General features: G+C 46.1%; 1 protein-coding gene across 1 annotated transcript in view; it reads right to left on the reverse strand.

Moving 5' to 3' along the window:
• Positions 1–12432, reverse strand: part of GALNT14 (polypeptide N-acetylgalactosaminyltransferase 14) — a 499381-nt gene extending 486949 nt beyond the window's left edge. The window contains exon 1 of the mRNA XM_066595121.1: positions 12094–12432. Coding sequence (XP_066451218.1) covers positions 12094–12258 — 165 coding nt within the window. The 5' untranslated portion in view covers positions 12259–12432. The remainder of the gene's footprint in view (positions 1–12093) is intronic.
• Positions 12433–20061: the final 7629 nt, after the last annotated feature.

Below are 20061 nucleotides of genomic sequence, written 5' to 3' on the forward strand. Positions count from 1 at the left end.
TGACACTTGGGGGACGGGATAATGACACGCTGACACTTGGGGGACGGGATAATGACACGCTGACACTTGGGGGATGGGATAATGACACGCTGATACTTGGGGGACGGGATAATGACACGCTGACACTTGGGGGACAGGATAATGACACGCTGATACTTGGGGGACGGGATAATGACATGCTGACACTTGGGGGATGGGATAATGACACGCTGATACTTGGGGGACGGGATAATGACACGCTGACACTTGGGGGACGGGATAATGACAGGCTGACACTTGGGGGACAGGATAATGACACGCTGACACTTGGGGGACAGGATAATGACACGCTGATACTTGGGGGACGGGATAATGACATGCTGATACTTGGGGGACAGGATAATGACACGCTGACACTTGGGGGACGGGATAATGACACGCTGACACTTGGGGGACGGGATAATGACACGCTGACACTTGGGGGACGGGATAATGACACGCTGACACTTGGGAGATGGGATAATGACATGCTGACACTTGGGGATAAGATAATGACACACTGACACTTGGGGGACGGGATAATGACACGCTGATACTTGGGGGATGGGATAATGACAAGCTGACACTTGGGGGATGGGATAATGACACGCTGACACTTGGGGGATGGGATAATGACAAGCTGACACTTGGGGGATGGGATAATGACACGCTGACACTTGGGGGACGGGATAATGACATGCTGACACTTGGGGGACAGGATAATGACACGCTGATACTTGGCGGACGGGATAATAACACGCTGATACTTGGGGGACGGGATAATGACATGCTGATACTTGGGGGACAGGATAATGACACGCTGACACTTGGGGGACGGGATAATGACACGCTGATACTTGGGGATAAGATAATGACACACTGACACTTGGGGGACGGGATAATGACACGCTAACACTTGGGGGACGGGATAATGACACGCTGATACTTGGGGGACGGGATAATGACACACTGATACTTGGGGGACGGGATAATGACACACTGATACTGGGGGGACGGGATAATGACACGCTGACACTTGGGGGACGGGATAATGACACGCTGATACTTGGGGGACCGGATAATGACACGCTGACACTTGGGGGACGGGATAATGACACGCTAATACTTGGGGATAAGATAATGACACACTGACACTTGGAGGACGGGATAATGACACGCTGACACTTGGGGGACGGGATAATGACACACTGACACTTGGGGGACGGGATAATGACACACTGACACTTGGGGGACGGGATAATGACACGCTGACACTTGGGGGACGGGATAATGACACGATGATACTTGGGGATAAGATAATGACACACTGACACTTGGGGGACGGGATAATGACACGCTGACACTTGGGGGACGGGATAATGACACGCTGACACTTGGGGATAAGATAATGACACACTGACACTTGGGGGACGGGATAATGACACGCTGACACTTGGGGGACGGGATAATGACACGCTGATACTTGGGGATAAGATAATGACACGCTGACACTTGGGGGACGGGATAATGACATGCTGATACTTAGGGGGATGGGATAATGACACGCTGACACTTGAGGGACGGGATAATGACATGCTGATACTTGGGGGACAGGATAATGACAGGCTGATACTTGGGGGACAGGATAATGACACGCTGACACTTGGGGAACGGGATAATGACAGACTGATACTTGGGGGACGGGATAATGACACGCTGATACTTGGGGGACGGGATAATGACATGCTGATACTTGGGGGACGGGATAATGACAGGCTGACACTTGGGGGACGGGATAATGACAGACTGATACTTGGGGGACGGGATAATGACACGCTGATACTTAGGGGACGGGATAATGACACGCTGACACTTGGGGAACGGGATAATGACAGACTGATACTTGGGGGACGGGATAATGACACACTGATACTTGGGGGACGGGATAATGACATGCTGATACTTGGGGGACGGGATAATGACAGGCTGACACTTGGGGGACGGGATAATGACAGGCTGACACTTGGGGGACGGGATAATGACAGGCTGACACTTGGGGGACGGGATAATGACATGCTGATACTTGGGGGATGGGATAATGACAGGCTGACACTTGGGGAACGGGATAATGACACGCTGATACTTGGGGGATGGGATAATGACACGCTGATACTTGGCTGAGGGGATAATGACACGCTGACACTTGGGGGAAAGGATAATGACATGCTGACACTTGGGGGAAGGGATAATGACACGCTGACACTTGGGGGACGGGATAATGACACGCTGATACTTGGGGGACGGGATAATGACACGCTGACACTTGGGGGACAGGATAATGACACGCTGATACTTGGGGGACGGGATAATGACACGCTGATACTTGGGGGACGGGATAATGACACGCTGACACTTGGGGGACGGGATAATGACACGCTGATACTTGGGGGACGGGATAATGACACGCTGACACTTGGGGGACGGGATAATGACACGCTGATACTTGGGGGATGGGATAATGACACGCTGACACTTGGGGGACAGGACAATGAAACGCTGACACTTGGGGGATGGGATAATGACACGCTGACACTTGGGGGACGGGATAATGACACGCTGACACTTGGGGGATGGGATAATGACACGCTGATACTTGGGGGACGGGATAATGACACGCTGACACTTGGGGGACAGGATAATGACACGCTGATACTTGGGGGACGGGATAATGACATGCTGACACTTGGGGGATGGGATAATGACACGCTGATACTTGGGGGACGGGATAATGACACGCTGACACTTGGGGGACGGGATAATGACAGGCTGACACTTGGGGGACAGGATAATGACACGCTGACACTTGGGGGACAGGATAATGACACGCTGATACTTGGGGGACGGGATAATGACATGCTGATACTTGGGGGACGGGATAATGACACGCTGACACTTGGGGGACGGGATAATGACACGCTGACACTTGGGGGACGGGATAATGACACGCTGACACTTGGGGGACGGGATAATGACAAGCTGACACTTGGGGGATGGGATAATGACACGCTGACACTTGGGGGATGGGATAATGACAAGCTGACACTTGGGGGATGGGATAATGACACGCTGACACTTGGGGGACGGGATAATGACACGCTGATACTTGGGGGATGGGATAATGACAAGCTGACACTTGGGGGATGGGATAATGACACGCTGACACTTGGGGGATGGGATAATGACAAGCTGACACTTGGGGGATGGGATAATGACACGCTGACACTTGGGGGACGGGATAATGACATGCTGACACTTGGGGGACAGGATAATGACACGCTGATACTTGGCGGACGGGATAATGACAGGCTGACACTTGGGGGGACGGGATAATGACACGCTGATACTTGGGGGACGGGATAATGACATGCTGATACTTGGGGGACAGGATAATGACACGCTGACACTTGGGGGACGGGATAATGACACGCTGATACTTGGGGATAAGATAATGACACACTGATACTTGGGGGACGGGATAATGACACACTGATACTGGGGGGACGGGATAATGACACGCTGACACTTGGGGGACGGGATAATGACACGGTGATACTTGGGGATAAGATAATGACACGCTGACACTTGGGGGACGGGATAATGACAAGTTGACACTTGGGGGACGGGATAATGACACGCTGACACTTGGGGATAAGATAATGACACACTGACACTTGGGGGACGGGATAATGACACGCTGACACTTGGGGGACGGGATAATGACACACTGACACTTGGGGGATGGGATAATGACACGCTGATACTTGGGGGACGGGATAATGACACGCTGACACTTGGGGGATGGGATAATGACATGCTGACACTTGGGGGACGGGATAATGACACGCTGATACTTGGGGGATGGGATAATGACACGCTGATACTTGGGGGGACAGGATACTGACACGCTGACACTTGGGGGACAGGATAATGACACGCTGATACTTGGGGGACGGGATAATGACACGCTGACACTTGGGGGACGGGATAATGACACGCTGATACTTGGGGGACAGGATAATGACACGCTGATACTTGGGGGACGGGATAATGACATGCTGATACTTGGGGGACGGGATAATGACAGGCTGACACTTGGGGGACAGGATAATGACACGCTGACACTTGGGGGACGGGATAATGACACGCTGATATTTGGGGGACGGGATAATGACACGCTGACACTTGGGGGACGGGATAATGACAGGCTGACACTTGGGGGACAGGATAATGACACGCTGACACTTGGGGGACGGGATAATGACACGCTGATATTTGGGGGACGGGATAATGACACGCTGATACTTGGGGGACGGGATAATGACACGCTGACACTTGGGGGACGGGATAATGACACGCTGATACTTGGGGGACAGGATAATGACACACTGATACTTGGGGGATGGGATAATGACACGCTGATACTTGGGGGGACAGGATAATGACACGCTGACACTTTGGGGACAGGATAATGACACGCTGACACTTGGGGGACGGGATAACGACACGCTGACACTTGGGGGACGGGATAATGACACGCTGACACTTGGGGGACGGGATAATGACACGCTGATACTTGGGGGATGGGATAATGACACGCTGATACTTGGGGGACGGGATAATGACACACTGATACTTGGGGGGAAAGCATAATGACACGCTGACACTTGGGGGACGGGATAATGACACGCTGACACTTGGGGGACAGGATAATGACATGCTGATACTTGGGGGACGGGATAATGACGCGCTGACACTTGGGGGACAGGATAATGACACGCTGACACTTGGGGGACGGGATAATGACACGCTGACACTTGGGGGACGGGATAATGAAACGCTGACACTTGGGGGACAGGATAATGACACTCTGACACTTGGGGGACGGGATAATGACACGCTGACACTTGGGGGGGACGGGATAATGACACGCTGATACTTGGGGGACAGGATAATGACACGCTGATACTTGGGGTACGGGATAATGACACGCTGAGACTTGGGGGACTGGATAATGACACACTGACACTTGGGGGACAGGATAATGACATGCTGATACTTGGGGGACAGGATAATGACACGCTGATACTTGGGGGACGGGATAATGACACGCTGACACTTGGGGGACGGGATAATGACACGCTGACACTTGGGGGATGGGATAATGACAGGCTGATACTTGGGGGACGGGATAATGACACGCTGATACTTGGGGGATGGGATAATGACAGGCTGATACTTGGGGGACGGGATAATGACACGGTGACACTTGGGGGACGGGATAATGACATGCTGACACTTGGGGGATGGGATAATGACACGCTGACACTTGGGGGATGGGATAATGACACGCTGATACTTGGGGGACGGGATAATGACACGCTGACACTTGGGGGATGGGATAATGACAGGCTGATACTTGGGGGACGGGATAATGACACGGTGACACTTGGGGGACGGGATAATGACATGCTGACACTTGGGGGATGGGATAATGACAGGCTGATACTTGGGGGACGGGATAATGACACGGTGACACTTGGGGGACGGGATAATGACATGCTGATACTTGGGGGACGGGATAATGACACGCTGATACTTGGGGGGAATGGATAATGACACGCTGACACTTGGGGGATGGGATAATGACCGCTGACACTTGGGGGACGGGATAATGACATGCTGACACTTGGGGGGAAAGGATAATGACACGCTGACACTTGGGGGACGGGATAATGACACGCTGACACTTGGGGGACGGGATAATGACATGCTGACACTTGGGGGACGGGATAATGACACGCTGACACTTGGGGGACGGGATAATGACACGCTGACACTTGGGGGACGGGATAATGACATGCTGACACTTGGGGGACGGGATAATGACAGGCTGACACTTGGGGGACGGGATAATGACATGCTGACACTTGGGGGACGGGATAATGACACGCTGACACTTGGGGGGACGGGATAATGACACGCTGATACTTGGGGGGATGGGATAATGACACGCTGACACTTGGGGGATGGGATAATGACATGCTGACACTTGGGGGACGGGATAATGACACGCTGACACTTGGGGGGAAAGGATAATGACACGCTGACACTTGGGGGACGGGATAATGACACGCTGACACTTGGGGGACGGGATAATGACATGCTGACACTTGGGGGATGGGATAATGACACGCTGACACTTGGGGGACGGGATAATGACATGCTGACACTTGGGGGATGGGATAATGACACGCTGACACTTGGGGGACGGGATAATGACACGCTGATACTTGGGGGAGGGGATAATGACATGCTGACACTTGGGGGACGGGATAATGACAGGCTGACACTTGGGGGACAGGATAATGACACGATGATACTTGGGGGACGGGATAATGACACGCTGACACTTGGGGGACGGGATAATGACACGCTGACACTTGGGGGACGGGATAATGACACGCTGACACTTGGGGGACGGGATAATGACACGCTGATACTTGGGGGACGGGATAATGACACGCTGACACTTGGGGGATGGGATAATGACATGCTGACACTTGGGGGACGGGATAATGACACGCTGACACTTGGGGGACGGGATAATGACACGTTGACACTTGGGGGACGGGATAATGACACGCTGACACTTGGGGGACGGGATAATGACATGCTGACACTTGGGGGACGGGATAATGACACGCTGACACTTGGGGGACGGGATAATGACACGCTGACACTTGGGGGACAGGATAATGACACGCTGATACTTGGGGGACGGGATAATGACACGCTGATACTTGGGGGACGGGATAATGACACGCTGATACTTGGGGGACGGGATAATGACACGCTGATACTTGGGGGACGGGATAATGACACGCTGACACTTGGGGGATGGGATAATGACACGCTGACACTTGGGGGACGGGATAATGACAGGCTGACACTTGGGGGACGGGATAATGACACGCTGATACTTGGGGGACGGGATAATGACACGCTGATACTTGGGGGATGGGATAATGACAGGCTGACACTTGGGGGACGGGATAATGACACGCTGACACTTGGGGGACGGGATAATGACACGCTGATACTTAGGGGACGGGATAATGACACTCTGAGATTTGGGGGACGGGATAATGACACGCTGATTCTTGGGGAACGGGATAATGACACGCTGACACTTCAGGGACGGGATAATGACAGGCTGACACTTGGGGGACGGGATAATGACAGGCTGATACTTGGGGGACGGGATAATGACAGACTGATACTTGGGGGGACGGGATAATGACAGGCTGACACTTGGGGGACAGGATAATGACACGCTGACACTTGGGGGATGCGATAATGACACGCTGACACTTGGGGGACAGGATAATGACACGCTGACACTTGGGGGGAAAGGATAATGACACGCTGACACTTGGGGGACACGATAATGACACGCTCACATTTGGGGGGACAGGATAATGACACGCTGACACTTGGGGGACGGGATAATGACACGCTGACACTTGGGGGACGGGATAATGACAGGCTGACACTTGGGGGACGGGATAATGACAGGCTGACACTTGGGGGACGGGATAATGACACGCTGACACTTGGGGGGAAAGGATAATGACCCGCTGGCACTTGGGGGACACGATAATGACACGCTCACATTTGGGGGGACAGGATAATGACACGCTGACACTTGGGGGACGGGATAATGACACGCTGACACTTGGGGGACGGGATAATGACAGGCTGACACTTGGGGGACGGGATAATGACACGCTGATACTTGGGGGACGGGATAATGACAGGCTGACACTTGGGGGAAAGGATAATGACACGCTGACACTTGGGGGACGGGATAATGACACGCTGATACTTGGGGGACGGGATAATGACACGCTGACACTTGGGGGGCGGGATAATGACACGCTGACACTTGGGGGACGGGATAATGACACGCTGACACTTGGGGGACAGGATAATGACAGGCTGACACTTGGGGGATGGGATAATGACACGCTGATACTCGGGGGACAGGATAATGACACGCTGATACTTGGGGGATGGGATAATGACACGCTGATACTTGGGGGACAGGATAATGACACGCTGACACTTGGGGGACAGGATAATGACACGCTGATACTTGGGGGACGGGATAATGACACGCTGACACTTGGGGGACGGGATAATGACACGCTGATACTTGGGGGACGGGATAATGATACGCTGATACTTGGGGGACAGGATAATGACACGCTGACACTTGGGGGACAGGATAATGACACGCTGACACTTGGGGGACGGGATAATGACACGCTGACACTTGGGGGACGGGATAATGACACGCTGATACTTGGGGGACGGGATAATGACAGGCTGACACTTGGGGGATGGGATAATGACACGCTGATACTCGGGGGACGGGATAATGACACGCTGATACTTGGGGGACAGGATAATGACACGCTGACACTTGGGGGACAGGATAATGACACGCTGATACTTGGGGGACGGGATAATGACACGCTGACACTTGGGGGACAGGATAATGACACGCTGACACTTGGGGGACGGGATAATGACACGCTGACACTTGGGGGACGAGATAATGACACGCTGACACTTGGGGGACAGGATAATGACACGCTGACACTTGGGGGACAGGATAATGACACGCTGATACTTGGGGGACAGGATAATGACACGCTGACACTTGGGGGACGGGATAATGACACCCTGATACTTGGGGGACGGGATAATGACACACTGACACTTGGGGGACAGGATAATGACACGCTGACACTTGGGGGACAGGATAATGACACGCTGACACTTGGGGGACGGGATAATGACATGGTGACACTTGGGGGACGGGATAATGACATGCTGACACTTGGGGGACAGGATAATAACATGCTGACACTTGGGGACGGGATAATGACACGCTGACACTTGGGGGACAGGATAATGACACGCTGACACTTGGGGGATGGGATAATGACACGCTGACACTTGGGGGACGGGATAATCACACGCTGATACTTGGGGGATGGGATAATGACACGCTGACACTTGGGGGACGGGATAATGACACGCTGACACTTGGGGGACAGGATAATGACACGCTGATACTTGGGGGACGGGATAATGACACGCTGACACTTGGGGGACAGGATAATGACACGCTGACACTTGGGGGGCGGGATAATGACACGCTGACACTTGGGGGGCGGGATAATGACACGCTGACACTTGGGGGACAGGATAATGACACGCTGACACTTGGGGGTTGGGATAATGACACGCTGACACTTGGGGGGCGGGATAATGACACGCTGACACTTGGGGGACAGGATAATGACACGCTGATACTTGGGGGGGACAGGATAATGACATGCTGACACTTCGGGGACGGGATAATGACACGCTGACACTTGGGGGACGGGATAATGACATGCTGACACTTGGGGGACAGGATAATGACACGCTGACACTTGGGGGACGGGATAATCACACGCTGACACTTGGGGGACAGGATAATGACACGCTGACACTTGGGGGACGGGATAATGACACGCTGACACTTGGGGGACAGGATAATGACACGCTGACACTTGGGGGACAGGATAATGACACGCTGACACTTGGGGGACGGGATAATGACATGCTGATACTTGGGGGATGGGATAATGACACGCTGATACTTGGGGGACGGGATAATCACACGCTGACACTTGGGGGACAGGATAATGACACGCTGACACTTGGGGGACGGGATAATGACACGCTGACACTTGGGGGACAGGATAATGACAGGCTGACACTTGGGGGATGGGATAATGACACGCTGATACTCGGGGGACAGGATAATGACACGCTGATACTTGGGGGATGGGATAATGACACGCTGATACTTGGGGGACAGGATAATGACACGCTGACACTTGGGGGACAGGATAATGACACGCTGATACTTGGGGGACGGGATAATGACACGCTGACACTTGGGGGACGGGATAATGACACGCTGATACTTGGGGGACGGGATAATGATACGCTGATACTTGGGGGACAGGATAATGACACGCTGACACTTGGGGGACAGGATAATGACACGCTGACACTTGGGGGACGGGATAATGACACGCTGACACTTGGGGGACGGGATAATGACACGCTGATACTTGGGGGACGGGATAATGACAGGCTGACACTTGGGGGATGGGATAATGACACGCTGATACTCGGGGGACGGGATAATGACACGCTGATACTTGGGGGACAGGATAATGACACGCTGACACTTGGGGGACAGGATAATGACACGCTGATACTTGGGGGACGGGATAATGACACGCTGACACTTGGGGGACAGGATAATGACACGCTGACACTTGGGGGACGGGATAATGACACGCTGACACTTGGGGGACGAGATAATGACACGCTGACACTTGGGGGACAGGATAATGACACGCTGACACTTGGGGGACAGGATAATGACACGCTGATACTTGGGGGACAGGATAATGACACGCTGACACTTGGGGGACGGGATAATGACACCCTGATACTTGGGGGACGGGATAATGACACACTGACACTTGGGGGACAGGATAATGACACGCTGACACTTGGGGGACAGGATAATGACACGCTGACACTTGGGGGACGGGATAATGACATGGTGACACTTGGGGGACGGGATAATGACATGCTGACACTTGGGGGACAGGATAATAACATGCTGACACTTGGGGACGGGATAATGACACGCTGACACTTGGGGGACAGGATAATGACACGCTGACACTTGGGGGATGGGATAATGACACGCTGACACTTGGGGGACGGGATAATCACACGCTGATACTTGGGGGATGGGATAATGACACGCTGACACTTGGGGGACGGGATAATGACACGCTGACACTTGGGGGACAGGATAATGACACGCTGATACTTGGGGGACGGGATAATGACACGCTGACACTTGGGGGACAGGATAATGACACGCTGACACTTGGGGGGCGGGATAATGACACGCTGACACTTGGGGGGCGGGATAATGACACGCTGACACTTGGGGGACAGGATAATGACACGCTGACACTTGGGGGTTGGGATAATGACACGCTGACACTTGGGGGGCGGGATAATGACACGCTGACACTTGGGGGACAGGATAATGACACGCTGATACTTGGGGGGGACAGGATAATGACATGCTGACACTTCGGGGACGGGATAATGACACGCTGACACTTGGGGGACGGGATAATGACATGCTGACACTTGGGGGACAGGATAATGACACGCTGACACTTGGGGGACGGGATAATCACACGCTGACACTTGGGGGACAGGATAATGACACGCTGACACTTGGGGGACGGGATAATGACACGCTGACACTTGGGGGACAGGATAATGACACGCTGACACTTGGGGGACAGGATAATGACACGCTGACACTTGGGGGACGGGATAATGACATGCTGATACTTGGGGGATGGGATAATGACACGCTGACACTTGGGGGATGGGATAATGACACGCTGACACTTGGGGGACGGGATAATGACACGCTGATACTTGGGGGACAGGATAATGACAGACTGACACTTGGGGGACGGGATAATGACACGCTGACACTTGGGGGACAGGATAATGACAGACTGACACTTGGGGGACGGGATAATGACAGACTGACACTTGGGGGACAGGGTAATGACACGCTGATACTTGGGGGACAGGATAATGACGCTCCTCACATTTGGGGTACAGGGCAATGAAGGCACCGGGGGCTCCCCCTTTGGCCCCTCTTCTTACATAGTCGGGGGTCGCCTGTGTTCCCCTCGGGTCTCCCACGTGTCGCCGCCACCTGTACGCTCAGCACATGACAGGAAGGAGTTAACCAGTAACTTTCGGGCACTTTCCCGGCAAGGAGGTGGCATCGCAGGGTGGGCACCGGGCAGAGGGGCATCCATGAGCTGGTCTTACCTTGGTCTGCTCCCCCTCCGCTTCATCCTCCGCTTCCAACTTCCTCCGGCCCCCCAGCAGGAAGATGAGGATGGCGATCCACACCAGCCCGATGAGAGACAGCACCAGCCGGCGTGCCATGCGCCTCATAGTCTGGGGGGTCCTCATCAGGATGTGGGGGGTCATAGGAGCCGCAGCCGCCCCTCCGGAGTGTCCGTCCTCTGCATGTGTCCCTCCGTGGTCTCCCGCAGGCTCGCCCGCTGTCTGGGGGTCTATTCCAGGTGATGGATACAGCCGGCAGAGACACGAGACCCCCGGAGCAGCCAGAGAGCCGATCAGCTGCCCAGCACCACTATATACAGCGGAGGACGGAGAAGCGATGTGCGGGGGGGCCGAGCGCCCCCTGCTGCCTAACAACCCCTACTGCAGCCTCACTGTACCAGCCTGTGCCCACCCCACACCTGCCCAGGTGAGAGGAGAGATAGATATGTGATAGAAAGATAGAGAGACAGACAAATAGGTAGATAGATAGATATGTGAGAGATGGATAGATTAGATAACTAGATTAATAGATAGAAATACATGTAGATAGATAAATTATATAGATAAACGGATATGTGAGAGATAGATAGATAGATAGATAGATAGATAGATAGATAGATAGATAGATAGGAGATAGATAGATAGATAGATATGAGATAGATAGATAGATAGATATGAGATAGATAGATAGATAGATAGATAGATAGATAGATAGATAGATAGATAGATAGATAGATAGATAGATATGAGATAGATAGATAGATAGATATGAGATAGATAGATATGAGATAGATAGATATGAGATAGATATATGGATAGATATGAGATAGATAGATAAATTAGATAGATAGACAGATAGATAGATAAATTAAATAGAGAGACAGATGGATAGAAGATGGATAAATAGATAGAAAGACATATAGATAGATTATATAGATAGATGGATATGTGAGAAAATTGATAGATAGATAGATATGAGAAATATAGATTATATAGATAGACAAATATGTGAGAAATAGATAGATAGAAAGACATAAAGATAGATATACAGATATGTGAGAGATAGATAAATAGAAGATAGATAGATAGATATGAGATAGATAGATAGATAGATAGATAGATAGATAGGAGATAGATAGATATGAGATAGATAGATATGGGATAGATAGATAGATAGATAGATAGATAGATAGATAGGAGATAGATAGATAGATATGAGAGAGATAGATAGGAGATAGATAGATAGATAGATAGATAGATAGATATGTTAGAGATAGATAGACACAGAGATAGATATCTAGACATATAGATAGGTAAATTAGATAGATAGACAGATATATATGTGAGAGATAGATAGTAGAGATGAGCGAACGTACTCAGTAAGGGCGATTTCGCAATCGAGCACCGCGATTTTCGAGTACTTCACTACTCGGGTGAAAAGTACTCGGGTGCGCTGGGGCGGGGGGTTGCAGAGGGGAGTGGGGGGTAGCAGCGGGGAACAGGGGGGAGCCCTCTCTCTCTCCCTCTCCCCCCCACTCCCCGCTGCAACCCCCCGCTCACCCACAGCGCACCCGAGTACTTTTCACCCGAGTAGTAAAGTACTTGAAAATCGCGGTGCTCGATTGCGAAATCGGCCTTACCGAGTACGTTTGCTCATCTCTAATAGATAGATAACTAGATTGATAGATAGAAAGACATATAGATAGATAGATTATATAGATAGACGGATATTTGAGAAATAGTTATATATATAAAAGATAGGTAGATAGATATGACATAGATAGATAGGAGATAGATAGATAGATATGAGATACATAGATAGATAGATATGACATAGATAGATAGATAGATAGATAGATAGATAGATAGATAGATAGATAGATAGGAGATAGATAGATATGAGATAGATAGATATGAGATAGATAGATATGAGATAGATGAGATAGATAGATATGAGATAGATAGATATGAGATAGATAGATATGAGATAGATGAGATAGATAGATAGATAGGAGATAGATAGATATGAGATAGATAGATAGATAGATAGATATGAGATAGATAGATAAATAGGAGATAGATAGATGGATATGAGATAGATAAATAGATAGATGAGATAGATACATAGGAGATAGATAGATAGATAGATAGATAGATAGATAGATAGATAGATAGATGAGATAGATATGAGATAGATAGATAGACAGATAGATAGATAGATAGATAGATAGATAGATATGAGATCGATTGATAGATAGATAGATATGTGATAGATAAATAAATAAATAGATATGTGATAGATAGATAGATAGATAGATAGATAGATAGATAGATAGATAGATATGTTAGAGATAGATAGACACAGAGATAGATAGATATGAGATAGATATGAGATAGATAGATAGATAGATATGAGATAGATAGATAGATAGATATGTGATAGATAGATAGATAGATAGATATGTTAGAGATAGATATCTAGACATATAGATAGATGAATTAGATAGATAGATAGATAGATAGATAGATAGATAGATAGATAGATAGATAGATAGATATGTGAGAATAGATAGATAGATAACTAGATTGATAGATAGAAAGACATATAGATAGATAGATTATATAGATAGACGGATATGTGAGCAATAGTTATATATATAGATAGATAGATAGATAGATATGACATAGATAGATAAATATATAAATATGTGATTGATAGATAGATAGATAGATAGATAGATAGATAGATAGATAGATAGATATGAGATAGATAGATATGAGATAGATAGATATGAGATAGATAGATATGGGATAGATAAATAGATAGATGAGATACATAGATAGATATGAGATAGATACATGGATAGAAGAGATAGATACATAGTGGATAGATATGAGATAGATAGATATTAGATAGATATGAGATATAGATAGATATAAGATACATAGATCGATATATAGATGTGATAGATAGAGAGATGAGATAGATAGATAGATGAGATAGATAGAAAGATAGATAGATAGGAAATAGATATGAGATTGATAGATAGATATAAAATAGGTAGTTGATGTTAGAGATAGATAGACACAGAGATAGATATCTAGACATATAGATAGGTAAATTAGATAGATAGACAGATATATATGTGAGAGATAGATAGATAGATAACTAGATTGATAGATAGAACGACATATAGATGGATAGATTATATAGATAGACTGATATGTGAGAAATAGTTTATATATATATAGGTAGATAGATATGACATAGATAGATAGATAAATAGATAGATATGTGATAGATAGATATGAGATATAGATAGATATAAGATAGATAAATAGATAGATGAGATAGATACATAGGAGATAGATAGACAGATAGATAGATATGAGATGGAGTTAGATATGCGTTAGATAGATATGAGATAGATAGATATGGGATAGATAAATGGATAGATGAGATACATAGATAGATATGAGATATAGATAGATATGAGATAGATTGATAGATAGATAGAAATAGATAAATATTACCTAGGTAGGTAGATAGAAGATAGATAGATATGACATAGATAGATATGTGATAGATAGACATGAGAGATAGATAGATAGATAGATAGATAGATGAGATACATAGGAAATAGATAGATAGATAGACAGATAGATAGATATGAGATGGATAGATATGAGATAGATAGATATTAGATAGATAGGAGATAGATAGGAGATAGATAGATAGATAGATAGATAGGAGATAGATAGATAGATAGATAGATAGATAGATATGAAATAGATAGGAGATAGATAGATAGATTATTAGATAGATATGAGATAGATAGATAGATATGTGGGAGATAGATAGATAGAAAGACATATATATAGATATCTAGACATATAGAGAGATAAATTAGATAGATAGACATATACTGTATATGTGAGAGATAGATAGATAGATAAATAGATAGATAGATAGATAGATAGGAGATATATAGATAGATGAGACAGACAGATAGATTGAAAGATATGAGATTGATAGATAAATAGATATATATGAGATAGATAGATACATAGATATGCGATAGATAGATATTAGATAGATATAAGATATAGATAGATGTGCGATAGATAGATATAAGATAGATAGATAGATAACTAGATTGATAGATAGAAAGGCATATACATAGATAATATAGATAGACGGATATGTGAAAAATAGTTTTATATATATATATATATATATATATATAAGACAGGTAGATAGATATGACATAGATAGATAGATATGTGATAGATAGATAGATGAGAGATAGGAAATAGATAGATAGATAGATAGATAGATAGATAGATAGATAGATAGATAGATAGATAGATAGATAGATAGATATGGGATAGATAAATAGATAGATGAGATACATAGATAGATATGAGATATAGATAGATATGAGATAGATGGATAGATAGATAAATAGGCAGATAGATGATATAGATAGGAAATAGATAGATAAATAGATAGATAGATATGAGATTAATAGATAGATATGAGATATAATGAAAAATGAATACATAGATATGAGATAGATAGAAAAAGATAGATTGATAGATCTGAGATAGATAGATATTCGATGGATATGGGATATAGATAGATATAAGATAGATAGATAGGAAATAGATAGGAGATTGATAGATAGATTAGATAGACAGAAGATAGGTAGATAGATAGATATGTGATAGATAGATGATATGTGGGAGACAGATAGATAGAAAGACATATAGATAGATATCTAGACATATAGAGATATAAATTAGATAGATAGACAGATATATATGTGAGAGATAGATACGGTAGATAGATAGAAGATAGATAGATAGAAGATAGATAGATAGATAGATAGGAGATACATACCGGTAGATAGATGAGAAAGACAGATAGATAGATTGATAGATATGAGATTGATAGATAAATAGATATATATGAGATAGATAGATAGATAGATAGATAGATTACAGAGCTAGATAGATATGAGATAGATAGATATGAGATAGGTAGATAGATAGATAGATATGAGATAGATAGATAGATATGAGATAGATTGATAGATAGATGTGTGATAGATAGATAGATGATAGATATGAGATAGATGGATAGATATATAGATAGATAAAAGATAGGTAGATAGATATGAGATAGATAGATAGATAGATATGTGAGAGATAGCTAGATAAATATATAAATAGAAAGACAAGTAGATATATAGCTAGACAGATAGATATGTGAGAGGTAGATAGATAGATATCAGATGGATAGATAACTAGATTGCTATATACAAAGACATAAGGATAGATAAATTATATATATATATATATATATATATATATATATATATATATAGACAGATATGTGAGAAATAGATTGATAACTAGAAAGATAGAAAGACATACTGTATAGATAGATAGACAGATATGTGAGAGATAGATAAATAGAAGTTAGGTATGAGATAGATAGATAGACAGATGTGATATAGTTAGATATATAGATAGATAGAAGATAGGTAGATAGAAGATGTGATAGACATGATGATTATTTTGTATAAAATGTCTATCGATTTGTATAACGTAAATGTATTTTGCTATTGTAATGACTTTTAGCTCTGAGGAGTTTAAAGGACACACACACAATCTAATCATGGTATTTGCTAGACAATGGATGTATGATGTTAATGTTAGCTAAGTACATAGGAATTACACAAGAAGCCTCTAAGAGTTAAGGGCCATAGTGTTGTGTATATCCTGTGTTCAATACTGAGTGTTTACCTAGGCCCCCTTCCACTCCTCACACAAGCTAGTTAAACAATGATTTGTCAACTACACAGAATTCCTTAAGGCTGTCTGCATGCTAAAGAAGACAAAGTCCATGCTATGGCGGACGTGAGGGAGGGTGGGCAGAGAGGTGGGAGATTCTGTATGATCCGACAAATGAGAATCTTATATGTTACTGATGTAATCTGTTGCACGCCCATTGAAGGGCGGTTGTCATGTGTTATAATAAAAGGCTTGAGCCTCTATACATTGTAGAGACTCTCCTAGTTTTAGACCAGCATTTGTGTCTGATCTGGTTCGATGATGTGTGCACACGATACAATTCGGAAGCGGCAAAATACCCCAAAGCCTGCTGGAGAAAATCATAATCCAGAACAGTGTCGTCCTTGGGTGGGCGAGTGGATCTGTGAGGTCACAGCCTGGAACGTACAGAGATCGGCAGATGGCACGCAGAACTCAGGGGCCCGAAAATCTACAAAACACGGTAAGATTGCTTTATGTAAATCTACCGATGTGATCTGGGTTCTGACTGCTAAATCTGCCTGTATCTGATCCAGACTGGACCTTCACTGAAAGACAGGTCTGTCCACTCGAAAAATCACCATGTTACCTGTCTAGGGGTATTTTGTATGCTGTGGCTGCTATGTCTGAGACGGTTAAAAATTGTGTATGCAAGACCAAGAGACAAATTCTGTGAGGGTTAATGTGTCAGAAGGGCGGACTCGGCTGTTTAAGTCTGAGGGAGCACGCCAGAGACTTACTCCTAGGTAAACTAGTGTGAGGTTAGGAAGATTTATGATACGCATATTTACTTTTTATGATTGAGCGTGTTATGTTCTCATATGTGAAAAGGTATATACGCGGGAATATAGCCGTGGTGTGACGGCTGATGTCTCCAGAATATTGTTGAGGTCTTGGTCATTGAAAATAATCGTCAGTCTCTGTGTATAGCTAAAATGTCCTGTCCAGACGGATTACTAGTAGAGGTTGGTTGTTATAAAGGTAGATGAGATATATACCTTGAGCCGTTGTGATTATTCTCCAGTAATCCCGTCTGTCTGGTATTATAGAAAGAATGTGCAGTGTTTATTATTGGGGGGAGGGCTGCTGATAAGAGTGAACTGAAAGCTTTTTCCAATTAACCCTTCCGTTCCTTTTGTCTTGTAGAATTAATGTGCATTGTAATCTGAGTGGGAAAGAGAGGTTATATTGGAAGGATTTGAAGAAAGCGGATTTTACAAAAGAAACACTACAGTGTCCAGAAACTTCAAATAGAATAGAATAAGCAGGTAGCATAGAGTTGAGCAGATTGAGAAGGTTAGGCATAGACGCAGGTTGTTTAGAGAATGGGGAGCAAAGTGAGCAAGGACAAAGGTCATAGAGCTTGTGATTTGGTTGCTGAAGGGAAGGGAGCAGAGTTTACTGAACATGTAGAAATGTTATACAAAGAGAAGGATCAGGAAAAGTTGCAGAAAGAAATGTCAGGTTATGGACAGATAAGCAGAAATGAATATGGATAGGTAAGATAGATTGTAGAAAGTTTTCAGAAGATGAGCAGAAAGCCTAGCAGAAAGAAAGGCGTTTTTAGCTAGTTTTTTGGTATAACGTAGTTAAGAGATTCAAGAGGGGAAAGCATGTAGTGGGGTATGTGTATTGCTTATGAACAATGTAATGTCTTTGTGTTGACTACAGCCCCTCCCTGTAATGGCGGCCGTGCTTGCAATGTTTACAATCCAACATAGTGTGACTCTGCAGTAAATGTAGTGAGGCCTGCCCCCACCCTGAAGTTACTTCCCCCCATGTGCTCACTTTCAGGGTGTGTGATGTTACTTCCGGTCCCTCCCCATCCGGGACAGGACCTGGCCCCGCCCCTTCCTCCTCCAGCGGCCATTTTGCCTCACCTGGAAGTGCTGCTGCCCCTGGCCCCGCCCGTTCCTCCGGCAGCCATCTTGCCTCACCTGGGAGATTTGTAGCCCCACCCCTTTCTGCCTCTGGTGGCCATTTTGCTGCATTTGGGAGGCCTATATTCCCCAATGCCACTGTATCCAGTGCTAACATCATGATTGTCTGAAGTAAGGTTTTGTTTGACCAGACTTTGTTACGCTCCATGATGTGGCCACTTTGGATTTG

Source organism: Eleutherodactylus coqui, chromosome 3, assembly GCF_035609145.1.
Source record: "Eleutherodactylus coqui strain aEleCoq1 chromosome 3, aEleCoq1.hap1, whole genome shotgun sequence".
NCBI classification, from domain to species: domain Eukaryota; kingdom Metazoa; phylum Chordata; class Amphibia; order Anura; family Eleutherodactylidae; genus Eleutherodactylus; species Eleutherodactylus coqui.